General features: G+C 40.7%; 1 protein-coding gene across 1 annotated transcript in view; it reads right to left on the bottom strand.

The window, feature by feature from the left end:
* Positions 1–21,503, bottom strand: part of GPC6 (glypican 6) — a 1,121,514-nt gene that overhangs the window by 833,889 nt on the left and 266,122 nt on the right. Inside the window, exon 2 of the mRNA XM_047755763.1 lies at positions 4,473–4,631. Within this exon, the coding sequence (XP_047611719.1) occupies positions 4,473–4,631 (159 nt within the window). The remainder of the gene's footprint in view (positions 1–4,472; positions 4,632–21,503) is intronic.

The raw sequence follows: 21,503 nt of genomic DNA, 5'->3' as shown, positions 1-21,503 counted from the left end.
TAAACAGTGTGCTTTGATTGAGTCAATGACATTTTTTTTTTTTCTGTACAAAACAGTCACTCCCCTTTAATTTGGGGACAATTTCCAACTGAACACTCTTCCTGCCTTTTCCAAAAATGCGGCTAGATCCTTTACCCACAAATAGCACCATTTCCTTGTTAACCGAATATCCACTCAACAAACAGCATCCACTCAAATGAAAGCTTAGTTAGCATTCCAACCAGATATCGACTTGCTATCACATTGCTATTTATAAATCTGATGTAAGTCAAGAGTATCCGGTGACAGTCTTGGTTTCATCATGTTTGGTGAAAACTTGGCAAGGCCTTTATCTTCTCCAGGCTCCAGGTTCCTTGGGGGCTGGCCTATATTTAAATTTTCTTTTTTTAGGCATTAAAAAAAAAAATCTCTTTCCACTTTTCTCTGTAAGACATTTTCACCTTCTCCTCACATTTCCTGGGATAGAACAGGCAGCGAGAGATAGAGGAAAAGATGCTGCTGGTGGTGAAATCTCAGCACACGCAGGGACTGGAAAGTGCAAGAGAGAGGATGGGATAGTTGGAGCTACGAGCCAGGATTCAGGTGTGCTCAGCCTGGGACAGGATGCTGGCTCTGGCACGGAGAGTCTGTGTGGCTCTGCGGGCAATTCACTCCTGGTAGAGAGGCTGACGTTTGGGATGGGCATGGAACACGGCCAGGTGTTGCCTCTTATCACCATCACTATAATCAGAGCACTGGGTTTGTGCTCTGTCTTCCTAGGATCCTACCAAATCAGCCACTTAAGAAGCACGACAGCCATTGGGATTTCAATGCACATATCAATCTGACAGGTAGGACAGTTACAGCACCACCCCAGAAATGCTAGGAAAGTGAGTGGATACACAAAAATGGCACTCTTCAGCTGTACTGTCACATGATTCGTGTATTGGCTGTGTGTATTTCTACTTGTCCAGGGTATTTGGCAGAGGGCAGAAAGGCAAGTAGGGAGTTAGGTTGTGATCATTCTTCCAGGTGTACCTGGCTGGGTCTGCATCCAGAATTTTAACCACTGGGGTGTGTTCGAGAACCTGAGCTTGGCTACCGAGCATGTTGAGGGCACCCTGTGTCTTCTGAGGGAAGCTCTGCGGTGGCAGCCAGGCCCTGGCCAACGGGGTGGTGGGTTGAGGGTTGGGGATGTGCAATACCAGCCAGAGGTGGAGATTTGGCCAGAAAAGGCAGCACAAACCAACACATAAAAACCTTGTGAGACACTTGGAAAAGTACCAGGGCCAAGAATAAAAACCTTTATTTTACATGCATTCATCATATTTCAACTCTATGTTAAAAACAAAACAAAACAAAACAAAAAAACTACTCAGTTATAAGGAAATTCTCTGCCAAAGAGCAAATACTTCTGCAATTGGTATTATATATTTTTTCACTTCATTGCCTCACAGCTACCCCCTTTTTTTTTCTATTTATTGCCTCTCAGCTGCCCATTTTTGGCTAATGGGGATATGGGGCAAGGCTAGGCCACTTAGGAAAGTTGGGGAAGATTCCTGTCAATTCGGGTTTAGCTTCCGACCACCAATGAATAGTTATTATTTTATACAGCATCTTCTAAATATTACCAGAGATATGAATTGAAAATGGGAAAGAGTATGGCAAGGAATATAATGTTATGTTCTGTTAAATGTCTTTGAATTTCATATTTTAAAAGTCACCTCTGCCACAAAATGAAAAGCTAAATGAAATCAAAACATTTCTGGTATAATAAGGAAAGCCGAGACTGTCGACTCATGATTAACGGTGATTAAACCTAGCCTCTCTGAATAGAGTTTAGACTGAATCACATATACAGGTTTAATTGAAGGTATTGCTATACCTACTGAAAACAGGAAGAAAAGCGGTCACCTTTGGATGGGCCTCATGTAATGCAGTCGTCTTTGCATCATGCAGAGTATAAGGCTAACAAAGACATGTAAAACCCAGAGGCGAAATCAAGCTCTCTGAGAAAGTGGGACTAGAGGCAGAAACACAGAATGAACACTTTGGATCAAGAGGCCCCAGCAATCATGCAAAATGACTTGCAGAAGAGGAAGCTCCTAAAAATACAACCTGAAGTCCTTCAAAGAACCATCAGTTTCAACTGGGAAGGTAAAACTCAGAGCGTAACAGTCCACAACTTATCCAAGATAGTTCTCCTGTCCATACCTGCCGACAGTTATCAATAAATGCCATGAGGAAGTGTTTTAAAACAAGCTAAGGGGACAAATGGAAAACTGCCCACATGAACGCACCCGCACTCCTGACAGATGACTCACTTAGCAGGATCCCCTTTGCAGGATCAGGAGATAAATCATATGAGCACATGGCTGACCTTCATGAAATTGCCTAAAGAAAGGGCAGAAATTATAACGGTGACTTTTAATTTATATATTTGTGTGACTTTTTAAAGATAGCTCTTCAGATGCTGGGCTCACCAGGATCACATTTAGATTTCTTTTTCTTTTTTTCTTTTTTTTTTTTTTTTAAGTCTCGCTGAAAGCTTCCTTGGGAAAAAAAAAAAAAGTCTTAACTTCTCTCCCATCCCAGCCTAAAGCAACGACAATGAAATGCACAGTTAGTAAAGAATTCATCACCTCCATGTCAGACTGAATCTTAGCAAAATCAATGTCCTGCCAAGCCAATTGAGATAATACCCCTAAGTACATTAGAACAATTTAAAAGACACCTATACAGAGGACAGAGAGAGAGGTCTCTTTAGTAAGAGAAATGAGACCTGGGATTAAAAATTATAAATCCAAAGATATTGAACGTTGTTGATGGGAGAATATAAGAAGTACCTGGCTCAGACTTGTTGAATAGCTTTATTCCTTAAAAAAAAAAAAAGTCTACTTCCTCTAAATCTGTCTAACATCTAATATTTGTATATAAAGGAATGTATATAGTGTACCCCTAACACCGACCTGGAGTTATGTCTTCCTAATCTGGGTGCACAGCTTTATAAAGGCACTAAGATTGCTTTTAAAGACATAGGTAGAAGGGGCAGCAGCAGATCACCCTCCCTGCTTTCCAGCACAAAGGATAAGATGTCTCCATTCGCCTCAGCATGAAGTGATGCATCAGAGTTGCTCAGACACAGAGCCCTTCAGGGGCTCCTGAATGTCACTGGATTTGTGACCTGTCAATGGAGGACACCTCCCAAGTACTTGCTAGATGCATTCAAGGGAACAGCAATTCACAGCATCACTTCGAAATAGTTATTTTCACAAACAGTCTCGTGTGTGGTTGAACACAGAGTGGGAGGCAGGAGAAGAATGCGAAGATGCTGAAACATCCTCGCAGAAAATATAAGTCCCTTTCGCTGACGTGGAAAATGTCACATCATCTTGAGTCCAGAAAACACCACCAGGTGGACCTGCCTTTCAGAACCTAGAGGACGGATTTAGAAGAAATTGGTGTGGCTACTTTCAAGCAGCCACAAAGCAAAACATTTTACCTACTACATACAGGGAGTAAAAAGAAAAAGAAAAAAAAGAAAAGAAAAGAAAAAAAAGAGAGAGAGAAACTTTGGCCAAGTTTTCTTGAATCAGCTCTCTCCTGCACTGACAGGAGATGGTGGAGGAAAGGAAAGGAATGGCAGCTCTGTGCCCTCAGGCAACTTCACAAGACCAGTGGAAGGTTCCCTACAATTTGCAAGTCTGGTCTACAAGGAGCCATAATAAGGTGCTAGAGTAAGTCTTATAGAACACTATGGCAACTACTCACCACTAAGAATATCACCTTTCTCGTTATCATTATTCATTCAGTTGATAAAAGTCAAATTGCTTTTGAGTATCTTTCTGAGGCACTGATGGGAAAAGTCAAGACTGAAACCCTAGTCATAACTACGTTTGCTCTTTGTGCTTTCTAACCCAAAACATTTATGTAACAAATAGAATACAGAAATGAAGTCGATTGCTTATCATCAGGAGCTCAATGATGAGTCTAAACCTTATGGTAGATGCGCTGCAACTCCAATATAAAATGTGGTTACATTATAGGAAGGGCAAACTTTAAAATAAAGGAGTCCCTGTCACTTGGCACTTAAAACAAGCCTGTCCTCTTAAAAGTGATGTTACATTTCAAATCATTCTAAATGACACTGAATGACTTCAAAGAAATATCCCTAGATGGAAACTGAAGACAGCTACCGTGTGACAAAACCTGAATTAGAATCATTCTAATAATGAAAACATAAGCCAAATCATTCAGAATAAATCTCACAGGAGAACCACAAATGCAAAACAGCTCTTTGTTAAGTCAGGTTTTTCCAAGATATAAAAATTGTCAAGAGCGCGCCTGCCTTATCTAAAAATAGACACAGTTATAAATGTTTAAGAAGCAAAGAAAAGCTCCCACTTTTAAAAAAAAATGTTTTTCACATAACACCACGATTCTCAGTGAAAAGCACACCCAGAACAAGGAGAAGTAGAAATCGGGTCACCTACCATCAAATTTCTTGTGCCTGGACACGAAAGTGGTGCGGACAAAGTGACTCGTTTCCTCCACCAGGTTCTCAAACTCCAGTTTGCTTTGCTGGCTTAGCTTGTCTTCCATTTCTGTGGTGCAGCAGGTGTACTCTTGAGGACAAATTCTTAGGTGCTCCCCTGCAAAGAATAGCTAAGTGTCAGCATGGAATGATATGGGCTTCCAGGAATTGGCTTCTACGACATTTCTCTCAAGTCCCGGGCTCCTTGTTTGTCCAACTCCCCATGAACTTTTTTTTTTTTGCCCACCCTCACAGAATATGAAAGTTTCCAGGCCAGGGATCGAACCCAAGCCACAGCAGCAACCCAAACTGCAGCAGGGACAATGGTGGACCCTGAAACTGTGGCACCACAAGGGAACCCCCCCCCCCAGGAATTTTTATCTGGGACTCAGGGTACCTAACATTCCAAGCATTCCAGACTTCAGTTGAACTTGACCCCATGGTCTGTATCCTTGTGTGCCCTGCCACAAACTCATATGTCAAATCCTAGGCGATGGTATTAGGATATGGGGCCTTTGGGAGGTGAATAAGTCATGACTGGCATTAGGGCCCTTCTAGAAGGGACCTCGGAGTACTGGCATGTCCCTTTTGCCATATGAGGACACAGCAGAAAGATGGGATCTGGGAACCAAAGAGCAAGCCTTCCTCAGACACTGAATCTGCCAGTGACATGCTATGAAACGTCCCAGCCTCCAGAACTGTGAGAAGTAAATGTTTGTTGTTGCTAAGCCGCCCAGTTTATGACATTGTAAAGGGACTAAGAGAGAGACCTGATATTTAGTCCAAGCCCTTGTCATATAAGGGAAGGTGCATGAAAAGACCTCAGAAGACCACGACAATTTTCCTGGTTTCATTTTACATATTTTAAATTGTATTTGAAATGTACCAAGTAACACCAAGTGACAAGAGCTGTCACATAGTTATAAGGGTGCTCATCTTTGAAAATTTCAAGTAAGGCAAGAGACATTCAGCCCCATCCCCAGGGTCTGTGAGACAGCAGAGGCAAGAAGAGATGGCAGTCATTCGCTGTGCACTGTTTCTGCTCATCCATCTATCCATCCACCAGCTTTCCTCCTGGTGCAAGCAAGCACGCCTTTAAATGGCAGATCTCCTGTGTCACACGCTCCTTCTGTCCTTGTCAGAGAGAAAATGTTCTCCTGCAAGGAGGCAAGCACCGATGGGTTTAATCAGTTCTGTTGTATGGAAACTGAAGTAAGAGCTAATGAAAATCTCGCATCTAATTCAATAGATCTATCTCTGGATACAGTGGGCCACTTCTTCTGACAATATTGCTTTCTTTAGTGATATTCGCAAGTGGGAGCCAAACTCCTGCTTCATGAAATTAAAATAGTCTGTTATTGCATAAAATGTGAATTTCCAATTGTGTCAACTTGCTTAGTGTCAAAAATGTTTAACAGAACCCATGGAGGGAAGAAGCAAAATGCACCCAACATCTTGCTAGATAAAACCAACAAATTTCCCCTGTGATCAAAACCACTGCAGGGCATGAAAAACCAAGTAAACTGAGTCCTTGATGTGGCAATTAAAATTCATTTCTGTTTAACAGTACTTATATAAAATTGTGTCCTTTGACCTTGTGTGAAGTATAGGGTGTCTGTCTCATGATTCCTCATGTAGCTGGATGAATTAGTACCTACTTAAAACAACTCCAGCATAAAAAAGACCACAAATTCAAATTAAAGGTACATCTTATATAATTCCTGGAAGGGAAGGAGACCATAAGATATCTTATGAATATTAAAATCAAAAAAAAGGAAAGGAAAATGCATTGCATTTGAGAATGATAAACATCAAATTCAAGATAACATTTTCCTCCCAGGAGGAATTAGGATTTGAGAGAAACACCCAGATACTTTTATCTGTAATCTTTTATTTCATAGGTTGTTTGATATTTATACGGTATTTATTACAGTGATCTCATTACTTTTCTGCACATTTAAGATATTGTGTAATCAAAACATGGAAATATGTCATTAAAAATTATGGCCACCATAGCTGTACCAGAAAGGAGGGCAGGGGGGAGATATTCAGAAAGAAAAATGAGCTGCCCTGGACATTCAGAAGCCAGCCTGGCATGCACAGCCAGGCCACCTGAATAATCTCACGGAACACCCACCCCAGACAAAATGACTCTGAGACCACAATGAAATGAGACAAAACGAGGCCATGTCAACATTCTGCTTAAGCACTGCCAAAAACAAGGTCACTGTGCCAGCCGATGAGTGTGCCACACCTCCTCTCTCGGGCAAAATGAGCATCTGTACTTCTTTACCTTTTACAGATTGGTCTTCATCCTCATCTCCCTCCTTGCTGGTCACATTTAGGAAGATACATTATTATAGAATTACCTCTGCTTTCTGAAAGCATCCAATCTATGGTGAAGCCCTGCTTCTTTGAACACTTCCCCAAATTACGCACCAAATCCCAATCCTATACTAGAATCTGTCGAGGTCCCTTTAACTGAGACATCCCGTGGTTTTCCCTGGCGTATTCTCACTGAGTGATAACTCCTCTTGTTCAAGGACAGGTGTGTCCCTGATGGGTTCTGATTGGAAGGTACTGACCATACCAAAAGGTGGCAGCATAGAAGGATGTGAATTTTGAACATTTTCCCCATGTGATTCTGATAGGTCACATGGAGAAGCACAGGTCTAGAGTCAAAGACATTGAGAAGGAATGAGTATGGTTTTATCAAAGCAAATATGGTCAACAAATCACTAATTTTCATTTATAAAATATCATGTCTAATTGATAAGGACAACACTCCGTCTCTAGAGTGAATGGATATTTAATACTAACAACTTTGCAGGATGTTCCTTTATCTGACCTGTTATAAAGCATTTTAAAAATCCCCCTGCTCAGTTTCTTATTTCCCCTACTCCATTTCCTACCATATCGTGCATAAATGAAAAAATTATTTCTCCAAGCTTAGTACTTGAAGACTAAATTCTACTTCTCAATCATTACAAAAGAATTGGTAACAAAATGAATGGGAGTTTGATTAAAAAAAAAAAAAGACCCAAAGAAAATAAACATTTTATGATCTGAGGGAAATAGCTGTATTGGGGATGTTTGTGGAAGAAATTCCATGTATCTACATTCCTAAAATTAGACCAGATTAGAGGTCTTACAATCTCTAGTCACTCCAGGAAAACCAGTATTTTCTGTCAGGTGACAAGTAAAAACAGCAAGATACTTTCTAATGGAACACATTTAAACCAAAATTATTTCTTGTATGTGTGTATATAGAGTCACGGAGATGAAAGAGTTTGCCTTACTAATTCAAGGAAATATTAGACATTATAATTCAAAACTGTATTAATTTCTTTAATTGAACTGAAGGGTCCTCAAGAAATCAATTCATTTCTCCTCCTTTATAGGGGGGGTCCCTGGCCAAGAAAAAAATTAAAGAGTGAAGGAGATAGACAAGATGGAGAAAGAAAGTGACGATATGGGGAGATGACCAGAAAGTTGAAGAATCGTGCTAGAGGAAGAGTAAATCTTTTATGCAAAGTCTTGTTCAAATTCCTAGGAAAAGAGCACAATAATGTCCACAAGCCCACAGGACCAAGGCCCATAAAACATGTGGTCCATTGAGGCTGAGCCTTGCTTCCTTCCTAGCATAGCCCTAATGAACAAGGTTGTAAAGGAAGTGAACTCTTGAACAGCTCCCCTCTCCCCCTAGTCTAAGGCCATTGATAACTCCCCAAATAACCTGATGACTCTGAATGGCCAAAAAGACTTAGGACAATGGGACACTTTTGTTTTGGGTGGGTTTATTTATTTGTTTTCATTTTGGTCCTAGAACAGGATTTTGCAAACCATGGCCTCTGAGCCAAATCCAGCCTACTGTCTGTGTATGAGCTGTGAGCAAATGATTAAAAAACAAAATCAAAAGAACATTTCATGCTATGTGAAGTTTTATGACATCCACCTTCATTTGCGCATAAATACAGTTTTACTGGAAAACAATCCTAGTCGCTCATTCATGTCTTGCCTATGGCTGCTTTAGGGTTAGACCAGCGGAGTAGTTATAACGGAGACCATAGGACTTGTAACATCTGAAATACTTTATGAAATTAGACATGACTGCTACTCAGCTTTATAAAGAATGACCTCTCACCCCTCCTATTGCAGTTTATCCAAAGAGCAAGAACACAAAAATTATCTCAGCTTAAAGCCTTTCTGACACTTATCAGTATCTGTATTAATAATGGGATTTTTCCAAAGTTGTAACATATGATGCAGAAACAAGTGATGTCCTTTTAGGGTTTCCCACCAACCCTCCTTTCTCGGATCCCCTTAGGACCTTTAGATGTTATATATTATATAACTAGATGCAACATTTAGCTCAACTGGAGCACCATTAGATGTCTCCAAGATCAATAATAATAAACATACTAAAGAACTCATTCCAGAAGGTCAGGATATGAGACCATAGAGGCAGATACTATGGGATTACAACTGTTAATGATTGTACCTTTACATATCAAACATGTATTGAAAATCTTCTATGTGCAAATCAAGACAACAGGTTCACATCCAGCAAGACTAGACACATGATCGGACAATCAGCTTATATAGATGCTTGCTCTCTTAGGGCACCTGAAGTTCACCCCAATGAATTCCTGGATCCTTGAAGTTTAATAGAAATTTTCTTTAGCTCTAAAATAAATAAGGGGAATTGTAAATGCAGAAGGAGTTCCCCAGGAAGGCAGAGCATGAGCAAAGGCTAAGGGACATACAATCGGACTATAAATTGTCACAAGTTCTCCAAGAAAGAAGAGATGGGGCTGTTCCTTCCTTTACAGGCCCCTTTCAGTGATGTGTCACTCTTTACAATGTCTTTCCTCAAATGCCTGCCCAGGTGTTTGTTTTCACTCCAAGTTGCTTAGGTGACAGCAGAAATGTGACTTCTGCCAGGTCGAGCTCCCTTGAGGGACAGCCCAGGGTCTGAAGGCTGCCAGGAATAGACTTGGTGAGTGGCACGGTGGGAAATAGCAGGAGACAGGAGGACCTCATTAACCACCAGAGCCAGCCTGTGTGGGTCTGCTCGAGGACTGTCTGCCCTCGGAGGTGACAGGTGGGGACCTCAGGATGCACATTCCAAACAAACAAACAACACAAACCAAGTATCCTGAATGAGTCACATTTCACAGACTATAGACAACCAAACTCTTGGCTTTCATAAAGCTTGGGAGCATGGAGGGAAATGATTGGGCTGGCACTTCCTTGAAAGTAGGTAGGCAATTGAAAACTAAAAAGTACAAAGGCGATGGCAAGAGCTCATAACACTTCACTGTCTGAATCTCCAAATTCCCTCTGATTAGACTGCAGTATTTGTTTTAGACTTGGCCCCCTTCAGAGCATACGTTCTGTGCCAAAGTTCTCTCATCCTTGAACTATTAAAACCCCCACAGTCAATTAGCTGTGTCTGGTACCAGGCTAGAGTCTCCTCATCATTTGATATGTCGCCTCAAATAACCATTCATTTTGTTCATCTGGTGCCTGGGAAGTTGACGGAAGCGGAGAATTGAAGGAAGCAATTTTAGGGAAGGAAAATACTTGAGAATAAGTGAAGCTTTAGTTACAGTTTCTGATAGCTAAGGAAATTTAAATTGGAGTTAATAGTCCTGGGCTGTTTTTAGTGTCAGAAAGTTCTCAGATGGGCTAATAAGAAGTGGCAGAACTTAGGAAAGCAGTATTTTTTAAAAGTCTGTTCCAGTTCCAGTTCATGTCTAGAAGTTCGAGTTCCCCAAACCTCCAAATAAGCACTTCTTCAGCCTTCTTCAGTGTGAAGGCTGTGATAAACGACCCATTCATCTTTAAGGGCTGCTTTTCTTTAACAAAGTTACTCAGGACCATGATCGGAAATTTTCAAACTTTCACACAAGTTGTAAGAAATTGAATGAATGTCCTACTTCAGTGGCTCTTGTCACTCAAATAACCTATGTCACTGTCATCCTTAATGTTGTCAGATTCCTAATAAAGACTTTAAATGTTAATTATTTAAGGTATACATTTTCCCTCTGCATTTGGGAAAAATAATTCCTTTGAGTGGCACCAATGAGTTTAAATCTGTTCTGAGAATTGCACAGAGAGGATTTCAAACATGCTGCTCAGGATGGCATAGATGCCACCTCCATAGCTCTAGTGCCAATGTGTTTGTTTGTACCCATTTCCTGGCCTTTGGATTTTTGAAGAAGCTGACGTTCTGGGGGTAAAGAGGGGCACAGAATAGTGTCGTCATAATTTACAAGGAGTTTTTATTTTCATTATATGCATATGTAAAATGATTTACTTTGCTGTACACCTGAAATGAACACAACTTTGTAAGTCAACTGTATTCCAATAAAGTCTAAGAAAAAGTAATTTACAGGAAGTGAGGATGATGGGGTTGGAGAGCATACAGTGCCTGAATCAAGGTGGTTTTAGAGCGCATCCAGCAGCTGGAGTGACAGAAGCGATCTTGCTCTCACTTGCCTTGACTCTGACATATTATAAAATTATTAACCTTGTCAATAGTTTGATCCTTTCTTTTAATTTTTTTTTTCTATTTAGAGGCACACCCAAAGCATATGGAAGTTTCCAGGCTAGGGGTCAAATCGGAGCTGCAGCTGCCTGCTTACACCACAGCTGCAGCCAACACAGGATCTGAGCTGCATCTGAGATCTACACCGCAGCTTGTGGCAACACTGGACCCTTAACCCCCTGAGAGAGGCCAGGGATCAAACCTGCTTCCCCACAGAGACAATGCCCGGTTCTTAACCCACTGAGCTGCAATGGGAACTCTGATCATTTAAACAGAAGCAGTTTCTCCTTGATTTAAAACGAATATGTTGTAATGCATACACATAAAACTTTGAGATATTTAATAAAAGCACTGTGCTAGTACAAGGATTGTCAGTAATTTTAATTGTAGCTACACACACAAGAATACATACCCTATTCTTTCCAAACATTTTCTAAAAAGTAAAGAATAGAATGATTTCCAAAAAAAATTTCTTTTCAATTGCTGCCACTTTTCTTCTTCTGTATAGGAAACAGCTCAACGAAATTGCAGTTAAATTTCACAGGGACAAATCTTTACAATGAGGTGATGCCATGATCCCAACTACCCCACAAAACAGCCACTCAACTGATGAAAACCTTTTGTATAAAGTTAATGTGAAACCAGTGCAAAAACGTAATCTCCAAGCCAACTAATGAATCATAGTGATGTAGCTGATTATCCTAAATCCATGGGAGGAAGGGTGCTTAATAATAGTACAAGTTTTTTGCACCTAGGTCACCCCAAAAGGGAAGAGAAGACTTCCTTGTCATTCCTTAAGTTTTTAGCCTCTTCTCATCATATCCCTGACTTTTATTTTTTAAGTGTATATATATATATACACTTTAAGTGTATATATATATATATATATATATATATATCTTTTACTTACTTATGTATTTATTTATGTATGTATGCATTTATTTATTTTTATATCCTGCAGCATATGGAAGTTCCCAGGCTAGGGCTCAAATTGGAGTTACAGCTGCGGGCCTACACCACAGCCACAGCAATGAGGAATCTGAGCCACTTCTGTAACCTACACCACAGCTCACTGGCAACGTCAGATCCTTAATCCACTGAGCAAGGCCAGGGATCCAACGTGAATCCTCATGGATACTAGCTGGGTTCATAACCCACAGAGTCGCAACAGCAACTCCCCTGTTAAACTATTAAGAGCATCAGAAAAACATGAGAGTGAGATAGCAGTACTCAACCCCAGAGCTGCAATGAAACTGAACAGGGGAAGGGTAGACAGAGCAGACAGAGTGCCCATGCCTTCTCAAGAGGTTCCCCTATAGCTATTCTGATAAACTCACCAATCTCCCAAAGAGGCCTTTCCTTTCCTACTCCTCTGAATGTTACACTCACCAAATTGTATGTTCAAAACAAAATGTTCACCTAGAAGGCAGTCATATGATAACAAAATCTCATCCACATCCAAAAAGTTAATTTTTTGGTCTTCAGCTAGTTCTGTAAGAATGAAGTCCACTAAAGAAATCTTGAGCTCATGATTTCCATATTTTAACATCAGATTGAAAGTTAGCTAAGTACAGAAAACTTCACTTATAAACTGCAGGTATCTGAGAACAAGATAAGCAAAAAGCCAAGTCAAAGTATGGGAATCCCCTCCCCCATCTCCCCTCTCATTATGATGTGGGCCTATTTTTTCTCTGACATTCTATAACCAGTATATTTATATCCTTAAGTTCTTCAGGATATAAATACTCAATTTTTTGAATTTAACAAGAAGTGAAATAGTGTGTCTTTTGGTCTAAGAGCATCTCAGAAAAATGACAGTTTTGTGTGAATGTGGCCAGGCTCTGGTACCCAGCCATTGAAAGCAACGTTCATCTTGGTATTGCTGTGAAGGCATTTTGTAGATGTGGTTAAGATGTGTGATTCTGAGTTAAGGAGATTACCAGCCATAATGTGGGTGAGCCTCACTGAATCGATTTAGAGCCTTCATGAACAGAAACTGAAGTTTCCTTGAAAAGAAGAAATTCTGCCTTAAGACTGTAGCATCAACCTGGAGTTTTCAGCCTGCCTGCCCGCCCTACAGGAAGAATCACCATTCCACACAATCACATCACTTGAGCCAGTTCCTTAAACCTCTCTCTCTCATATGCACACATACACACACCTATGCTATACACACACACAAACGTATACATACACACATTCATATGTAGGTTATGCAGTGTGTGTATATACGTGCATATATATGGAGGATATGTAGTGTATGTGCGTGCGTGTGTGTGTGCGTGTGTGTCTGTGTGTGTGTGTGTCTGTGTTTGTGTGTGTGTGTGTCTCCTCTTGGTTCGGTTTCTCTGAAGAACCTTGACTGAGGTAGCTGTTAAGGGCTCCACAAGCAGAGGATGTCTGGAAACCTCTGTACTGGCCCTCCTGGCTCCCAGTACATCTTCGATGGCACGTATTACAATTACCTGTGAGTATCTGTTCAACCTCAAGTTTAGAACCATTGCTGATTCCTTTCTTCCCCCTTTCAGTGCTCAGCAATCTAAGTACCAGATATTATAGACGGAGTCGGTGTTGTGCTGGTATATGTTGAACAACCAGTCTAGGTTTTGAAAAGGGAGCCCTGATTTACAGTTTACCAATTTCCATGGTATAAATACGCTCCCTATGACAGACTTCCAGTGACCAAAACGATCTAACTGACTTTCGAGGAGGAAGCAAATAGGCAGCAGCACACAGTCCTGTAAAACTTCCTCTATACAGATACAAAGACTTCAAGACTGTCCATAATTATAACGTAATCAGGAAGTGATGAGTTTTAAGTCCTTATGACCCCCCCCTTTTTTTGCCTTTTCTAGGGCCGCTCTCGCGGCATGTGGAGGTTCCCAGGCTAGGGGTCTAATCGGAGCTGTAGCCACTGGCCTACGCCACAGCCACAGCAACGCAGGATCTGAGCCACGTCTGTGACCTACACCACAGCTCACAGCAACGCCAGGTCCTTAACCCACTGAGCAAGACCAGGGATCGAACCTGCAACCTCATGGTTCCTAGTCGGATTCGTTAACCACTGCACCACAACGGGAACCCATGACCCTATTCTTGATACAACTTATCTAATTGTAAATTTATACAGGGAAGTTTTCTTTTAATAATGACTGTGCTTAACAAGAGGTTCACAAAATTCCTGAAAATGTCAGTGTTCTCACAAGCTGGGGCATGCCAGTTCCGGGGCAGCATGACATGAAGTTCAAGTACTGTATGCTGTTGACTGGCTTCTTCTTTCAATTAGTTAAGTCCTCAAATTCAGTTCAAATGACCCTAGACCAATGGCATCTGCCATTTACACAACCCATAGTGAGATCTATGGACCAAATTACCTATGGGCCTCAGGAAAAAATTGGTTCTTCACAGCCATTTCTGACGACTAATGTACAGTCAAGAATTTCCCCAGAGAGATGAAAAGGAGTGAAAGAGAGTAGCTATTTCAGGAATGGTGGCGAGGGGGGACCATAGTTAAACCGTGTGCTTAAAGGACAAGTCACCATGAGTCACAAGTAGGGTTATCTCACAGCAAGGTGAACCAGGTGATGGACCCATATTTGGCACTTTTCAATCCCAGACTGTGGCTGCTATTCCAGAACACAGAGGTGAGAAGGTAGCTGCCCCTCTAGGCTAATGTTATGAAAGCCCTAAGGCTCATTATCACGTAGCCGTCTGCTCCTGCCCACTGCTGTTATACCCCAAACCAGTAATTATGAGCCTGTCTTATCTTCCTTTGTAGAACCCACTGCCTTGGCATAGCTCTTGGTACATGGGAAGTTCTATAATTAATGGTGAATACATCTGACTTTTTCATTCTCTTTGGTCATTCATCCATCCATTCACTTATTCAATCACCATTTAATAACATATAAGCAACAGGTCAGGTACTATGTTTGGTGCTGAGGGATAAGAAGAGATTGTGCATAAGAAGCTCAGAGTCCTGCATGAAAGATGCACCTACGTGTTAAGGTCCACCTTACAGACACTCATGAGATGTGGCAAAGCACATAATTCTCACCATTCACTCACCTCTCAGACGCTAATGACTCTTGCAGGCCCAGTGTTAATTACAGAAGCTCTTGAATTGTAGCTCTGCCTCCTGGATTTCCAGCAAGCAGTACTGGTATTGCCTAACTTTCCTATTTCAGTAGCAAGCAGGAACATCCAAGTGCAGACTTCACCTGTTTTCTCTCACTCTGCCCTGACTCTTGCATCTTTCAAACTGCAGGACCTAAAAGCATTTAGCACGTGTCCACAAGCATTCATGTTTAAAACAGAGTGTTTCAGAGCTCATCACGTGAACTAAGGGTGTTTCTTGAGACAGTTTAGCTACCATTGTATATTATATGGATGCTCAGGGTTGTACTGAATGGTGTTATTTCCTATGGTAAATAGTAGGCAAAAAGTTTGGAAGCCACAGGTCAAGAATACCTTGAAACAATGGTAGAAAGAGCAAAGAGCCCACTTACCAATACATACTTGTGAAATAGCCAATGCTCCTTTAGATAACTGAACTGACATTATGCATGTTTTCTTCTTCAGAAATATCAAGATTTTCTCCCTGGAAGTATTCTTAGAGATGTCTAAGACATCTTTACCATGCTTCCTAAAAAATTCGATACAGGCTTATTTTCCACTTGAGTTTCATACACACATTTTCTTGGGACCCATAAGAAAGACCCTTAACTGTTAACCTAGAACAGGAGAATTTAAGTAGGATTCATAAATACATTGCCAGTTTCACGCCTGCTCACACTTCACTTGCCATGTTGTCTTAGGAACTGCCAACAAAGTTCACATACAAATGTTCAAAGCTATCTAAAATTCTACAGCCTGAATGGCATCTTTATGGGCATGCTTAGTAAAATCTAGTTACACTATTCCAACACTGCTTGCCAAATCCAGGCAAACAGTAATTCACCAGTTCCCAGTGACCTTCTACAAGTCAACTGACCAGAGATGATGATGTATATCTCTCTTGCTCTGTAACCCACATTGCATAAATCAAACCAACTGCTGCCTACAACTCACCCACAGATGATGATCAATTTCAAGTTTATTGCATCTGTAAGCCCACACCCCCGTTTGCTCACTCGAAGTTAGCAATTTTTGCAACTGGATTTAGTGATCCTGTGGTGATACACAATAAACAAATATACAAAGTGCTTGTTTTTGACCCTGATAACAGCAGATTAGCTTTCTTACTAAATTATATCACAGCTCACTTGAGATTTACTGTTGAAAGCCTGATGGCTGTAAACTAGTGCAGACCAGTTCAGTAAAGGGGCCGAGGCTAGGTGAGAGTGATGAAGAATCTAATCAAATTGAAGTGCATCTAAGCCTTTATGAAAAATTATTTTTCCCCCAAAATACTGCAATTTTAGTAGGCATCTGCAAAACCATGACTGCAACAATGATTATATCATAGGGAGTAATAAAAGGCAAAGTGGCTAAAAATGTTAGAAGATCTATGGTCTCGTCTAGAAGTGTATATTTCTTTAAGTGTCTGCCTTCATGACAATGAAACTCCATAATATCTAACCTTTTACAACTCATAGAGCCATTAATTTATAATAATTACTTTAATTCCCACTAATCATTTAAGATGGATGCCCATAGGTAAATATCACTTGGTCTATATTTCACAGGTGACTGATGAGAGGTCTACAAAAAGGAGATAGCCCTTTTCCCTTGGTATCACTTTTGCAATTAATAAAGGGCAAGAGGTCTCTTTCTAAAATTTGTGTATGGGGACCTAGATTTTAAAATGACACCACTTCAAATGTTATAATAAATTCCAGCATCCTTTCCAGCCTGGGGCTTTAAAATGTCAGTGTTCAGGTGACAGCGGTAGAGTCAAGCATTATCATTCAAAAATTTCTGTGATTAAAGCTCAGCCAGGATATTAAACCGAGAGGAGTACAAGACCTCAGAAGAGACAGGAACAAAAACGCTCCTGAAATTAAAGTATATACCCCTCTATATTTAAAGGAGAAATGAAAGGCCAAATTGAATTTGAAAGAACATATGTTTAAAGTCAGTTTAAAAATGCCTTTGCATGCTGTTTTAAAGAAATATTTTATTTTTAACTTAAAACAGATCTCAGTAGGAACAAAAACTCAATCCTCAAGAGACACTAAGAATAAACATGGCTTTTTCTTCTTCATAATCTCTTTCTCTGGGATATATTTCTTAGGCTGGTCTCAAAGGACACAGAAATCGATAGTTACCTATATCCTATAATGGGGAATGAAAACCCTGTGTAACATTGCTTTCATCCAGCACTTAAAATCCAAATATGCAAAATAACGAATTAAACTGATTAAGTCAATATTTCACATATCAGTTTGACTCTTGCAGGAGTAAGACATTAATGGAAAATGGGCTCAAATCAGGCCCTGGATTTGATAAAAAGGCTAGAGTGGGATGACTAATCTCTGGAAGGTAGATATTGCTTCAAAATTCAACTTTCACTCATGTCTGTGCCTCTCCTCGTGGTTGTCATTCTAAGTCACATACTCTGTGATTAGACTTTCTCTATTAAATGTTGCTGTGTTAGGGGAAAAAAAAATATACATAGGCATGTGTGTAGACCATTAATAGTACACAGAAGCTAAAGGTCCAGCTTAGCCCAATTTATAATATATGCATAAGTCCTTTGAAATGGGTTACTAAGTTTATCTTAGGACTTCTTCATAGTTCTTTGGATGACAAATTCTGGGAGGTCACACTCTCAATTCTTAAAAATTCCCCCAAGTTTAAATAATTTCTCCTCCAAGAAATTTACACCCATCATCTTAGTTGAGGTTAATCTAACATGTCCCATATAACTGCATTCTTTTGCTCTGTGTCTTTATTATAGGGTTCATTCCCATGCATCTGAGTTGTAGGTATTTAGGGAGAAGCCTATAGTCCTGTTCAGCTCTTGCCACCCTCCTTTTTAAGTCCCATACCAAGCAAAACTATTGGGAGCACAAAATTATTATGTGCAATTATCACTCTGGACTTTTCGCAATGCTATTCTCTCTACATAGATTGCTATGAGCTTCTCTTCTGCCTTCCCTCCCTTCTCATCCATCCACTTCTTCTGAGCCTTCTCTGACTCTTGAGTGTAGGTGAAGGGTCACTCCATGTCCTGCTGTCCTATTGCCTGTGCACATGGCCTGACATTACACTGCATTGTAATGACCAGTCTATCCATTCATGTCCTTCTCGGGAGCACAGCCTGCTTGAGGGATAGATCTGTGTTTTCCTCACCAGCAACACCTCTACTGCCCAGCGCAGTACCTGGTCCATAATGGCACTCAGTGTATTTTGGTTCAGCTAATAGATACAATTAAAATGAATTGATGCAATAATCTAAGTAATGGACTTTGCGCTAGGTATAACACAGGAATATTAGGGTTCACTCAGAAAGAATTAATTTAAGAGAAACATGGTTGAATCGTGGCACATCTAGGAGAAGGCAGCAGAGCCAGTGAAGCCCCCTGTAACCGTCATACAAACGCAAAGTCTGTACTAATGATTTTCAAGCAGATTCGAATTCAAACTCCCTTTTGTAATTAATTTGAACTCCCATTTACATTCCTTTAAAGAAATCTCTTGGGAATGTAACTACCCATACACATAATTTTTAAATGAATATAAAACCCTACCTGCAATCTAAAGGAGAAATTTTGAAAGTATGCCAGCTTGAGCCGCAAATAAATCTAAGGCAAAAGAAGTGGTCAGATACTCGACCTACAAGAACTATCACCACCAACGAACGCAACAGCTATACATGGAGACTGACGGTGATACAGTAAACAAGCACCTCAAGTATGACAAATGGCTTGGCTTCGCTGACAAGATTTTCTGGACAAAATAACAACTCTCAGTAAAAATTTCCAAATGAAACAAACACAGTTTTCTCTTGGATTTACATGATGAAAAATTCAGACTAGATTAATATTGCACAACAATACTTCGTGCTTCTAGTAAAATGGAGTTGGGTTCTAGGTTTATTCCACTATGAACAGAATTTTTTGTTGACCTATCAGATCCTCTGATAGGATGTTTAAAAGTTGTGAAGGATGCTGGACAAGTCTGCATTTTGCAGGAAGCTCTCACTCATGGATGGATGCCTCTTAGAAACTACCTACCAAATGCCAAGACTAGAATGTTCTAGAGGAGATAACTGTCCTGCAAGAAAGCTGGACTCGATGAACTTAATAACCTTTTTAACTATAGGATCCTACAACATTATACATTCTTTACCTAGACAGAAGAATGTAAGCTGAATACGTAAGTGTGAGCAGAGTGTCAGCCACTGAGCTGAAACCATTGCTTGTTTTTCATTCATGGATTCACAGTAATTGGACATTCATCCACGCACTCTTTCCGTCACGTATTTGAGTGCCTACCGTTTCAAGGAGGTCCCTCTGGCACTTTCAAATAATTCACCCCTTGGAGTTTTCTACAGAAAATCAGCCTTGCACTCTAGTTTGAAAATCTACATTTCAAAATCCATTGATTGACCTCAGGCTCAACTGTCCTCCCAGAAGCCCTTCTGTTGAGTGCTTTGAGGGAAGTGGAAAAAAAAAAAACAATATCTCCCAAACCAGTGAAAAATTTCAGTTCAGTTTCTCATTTAAAGTGCCCCAGGAAGGGGATCCCCATCCTCTCTACTTCATAACATTCCCAACTTCGTGAAGAAATTCCCAGAAATAAGGCAGGGAGTCAGAGGTGAATGAACCCGTATGAACCTATTAGAAGAACATCTGCCAGTTTTCCCAGACAATCTCCTAGAAGCTATTTTACTTCGCTGACACTCCGGTTCATTTTCTTTTCCAAACACATGCTCTTAGACAATTGGTTTTTGATAGCACATTTTGTGAGCAGAATCTTGAGCTCCCTCTTGGGGGGTTCGTTCCTGACACTTTGCCCATTGCCCTGTGGAGAGCAAATGGTAGAGCAAGAATTTGTGTCATCACCTCACTGTGCAAATGGCAGTAATTTACAAGTTTGGAAGCACGTATCCTCTAGGGATTCACGGGAAATTTTCCTTTTTTCTCTCTTCAAATTAATTTTGCTTTTAATGATTGCCCTGGCATTGGAGAGAGACATGGTATGTATAGGGAGTGGTGGAATCTGGCCCGGCTCGCAACTTCCACAGGCAACATCTTTAAACAAATCCTTCTGGGAAGACTATAGTTCTCATCTGCCCCAACCACCAGAGATAGATTTTACTATTAAGAAAAGTCTAGGTCATCCATTTAGAAGAGCAAAAAGAGACCCTTAATTGCTAGTTCCTCTGAAGAAAGTCTTCTGCTGAATTATCACCTCTTGCAGGATTATTATAACTAAAATTGCACCAGCCCGTGGTAAGGAGCATACCTGCATCCAGTGCTAGTTGGAGTAAAGGTGCTGTGACACGTCCCACTGTGAGAAAGGATTCAAGGTACCAGGCTCTGGTGCTTGAAAGGACATAAAGGCATTGGTCCACCCCCCATTTCCCAGAAGCCCCCATGTAGCCAAGCTCATTCTCTCTTCCAGCTTCAAGTATGAGGGCTTCTCTTTCTCTAAAACAACCTTTGGGTCTAAAAGTCGACTCAATCTTTAAAAGATGATCTCAAAAGCTAAGAATAATATTGGATTCAAACAATGGTGTTTGGATGATGGATGTGACTTGATGACATGGTGTGTATAAGCATCAATCTCTTTCTCCATATTAAGGAGTAGATCAACGTCAACTGGTTCAAAGCTAAGTCCTGGGGGGAGAGGTTGACACCACTACTGAGGCTATAGTACAATGAACATAATACTAATGAATGATAATGTAATAGTACAAGAAACAAAGGAAAGGAACCAGTTTTCTTCACACCATGCAAGCTCCTCTCACTCAATCCTAAAACTCTACGCCAAGGTGGGTTATATTGTACCTGTTTACTCATCTGCAGAGTTGAAGCAACTTACTGCCAAGGCCCACCCATTCTTGCAACTACCCTCACTTAGCAGGCATGCTATTTTCCCTAGATTGCATGCCTATTTCTGGTCACTTGTGGTTAAGAGGGCGGGTGGAGATTCTGGGTCCGAGACAGAGCAGAGCAGCTCCAAGTTACCCGTAAGTGCTGCCACAAGTTATTTCCATCCCTCCTTGACCAAAATTGTTGAATATTTTTATCTTTAATTTTTACTAGATGAAGGGAGTGAGGCTCAGATTCACATGGTTCCTCTGTCACGATCCCCAAATTCAAAAAAAATTGGTGTGTACTCCCATGAGCACTCTCTCATCTGTGACCACTCCCTCTCTCTTCACCCAAGTCTAACACGAGAACCTCTCTCTCATCCTCAGGGGTTTTCACACTGTTTTTGCCCAGGTTGCCTCAGGTTTATTCCATATTCAGGTACGTTTGCACC

Source organism: Phacochoerus africanus, chromosome 13 (assembly GCF_016906955.1).
Source record: "Phacochoerus africanus isolate WHEZ1 chromosome 13, ROS_Pafr_v1, whole genome shotgun sequence".
NCBI classification, from domain to species: Eukaryota; Metazoa; Chordata; class Mammalia; order Artiodactyla; family Suidae; genus Phacochoerus; species Phacochoerus africanus.
This window is presented reverse-complemented; position numbering and strand designations above follow the sequence as displayed.